This window comes from Carlito syrichta, unplaced genomic scaffold, assembly GCF_000164805.1.
Source record: "Carlito syrichta isolate Samal-C Ts95f unplaced genomic scaffold, Tarsius_syrichta-2.0.1 Scaffold142861, whole genome shotgun sequence".
In the NCBI taxonomy this organism is placed as follows: Eukaryota; Metazoa; Chordata; class Mammalia; order Primates; family Tarsiidae; genus Carlito; species Carlito syrichta.
The window spans coordinates 16,434-16,908 of record NW_007086957.1 but is presented as its reverse complement, the minus strand read 5'-3'; the positions used below and the strand labels follow the sequence as shown (position 1 = coordinate 16,908).

The following is a 475-nucleotide window of genomic DNA, read 5'->3' as shown; positions in this document are numbered from 1 at the left end:
TCCCTGAGGTATTTCGCCACCGCCGTGTCCCGGCCCGGCCGCGGGGAGCCCCGGTACATCGAAGTCGGCTACGTGGACGACACGCCGTTCGTGCGGTTCGACAGCGACGCGGCGAGTCCGAGGATGGAGCCGCGGGCGCCGTGGGTGGAGCGGGAGGGGCCGCAGTATTGGGACCGGGAGACACATTTCGCCAAGGAAAACGCACAGATGTTCCGAGGGAACCTGCGGACCGCGCTCCGCTACTACAACCAGAGCGAGGCCGGTGAGTGACCTCGGGCCCGGGTCACTGGCCACGGCCCCTGGGGTCCCAGATGGCCCGGGTCATCCGAGTCTCTGGGTCCGAGATTCATCCCGAGGCCGCGGGACCCGCCAAGACCCTCCACCCGGGAAGAGCCTCAGGCGACCTTTACGCGGTTTCATTTTCGGTTGAGGCCAAATCTCTTGGGTCTGTCAGGGCGGGGGCGGGGCCAAGTGG

At 67.8% G+C, this 475-nt stretch overlaps 1 protein-coding gene across 1 annotated transcript in view; it reads left to right on the top strand.

Annotated features, from left to right (window-relative positions):
- Nucleotides 1-6: 6 nt before the first annotated feature.
- The window catches only part of LOC103251393 (class I histocompatibility antigen, Gogo-B*0101 alpha chain-like), a 2,277-nt gene continuing 1,808 nt past the window's right edge, over nucleotides 7-475 (top strand). Inside the window, exon 1 of the mRNA XM_008049975.2 lies at nucleotides 7-262. Coding sequence (XP_008048166.2) covers nucleotides 124-262 — 139 coding nt within the window. The 5' untranslated portion in view covers nucleotides 7-123. The remainder of the gene's footprint in view (nucleotides 263-475) is intronic.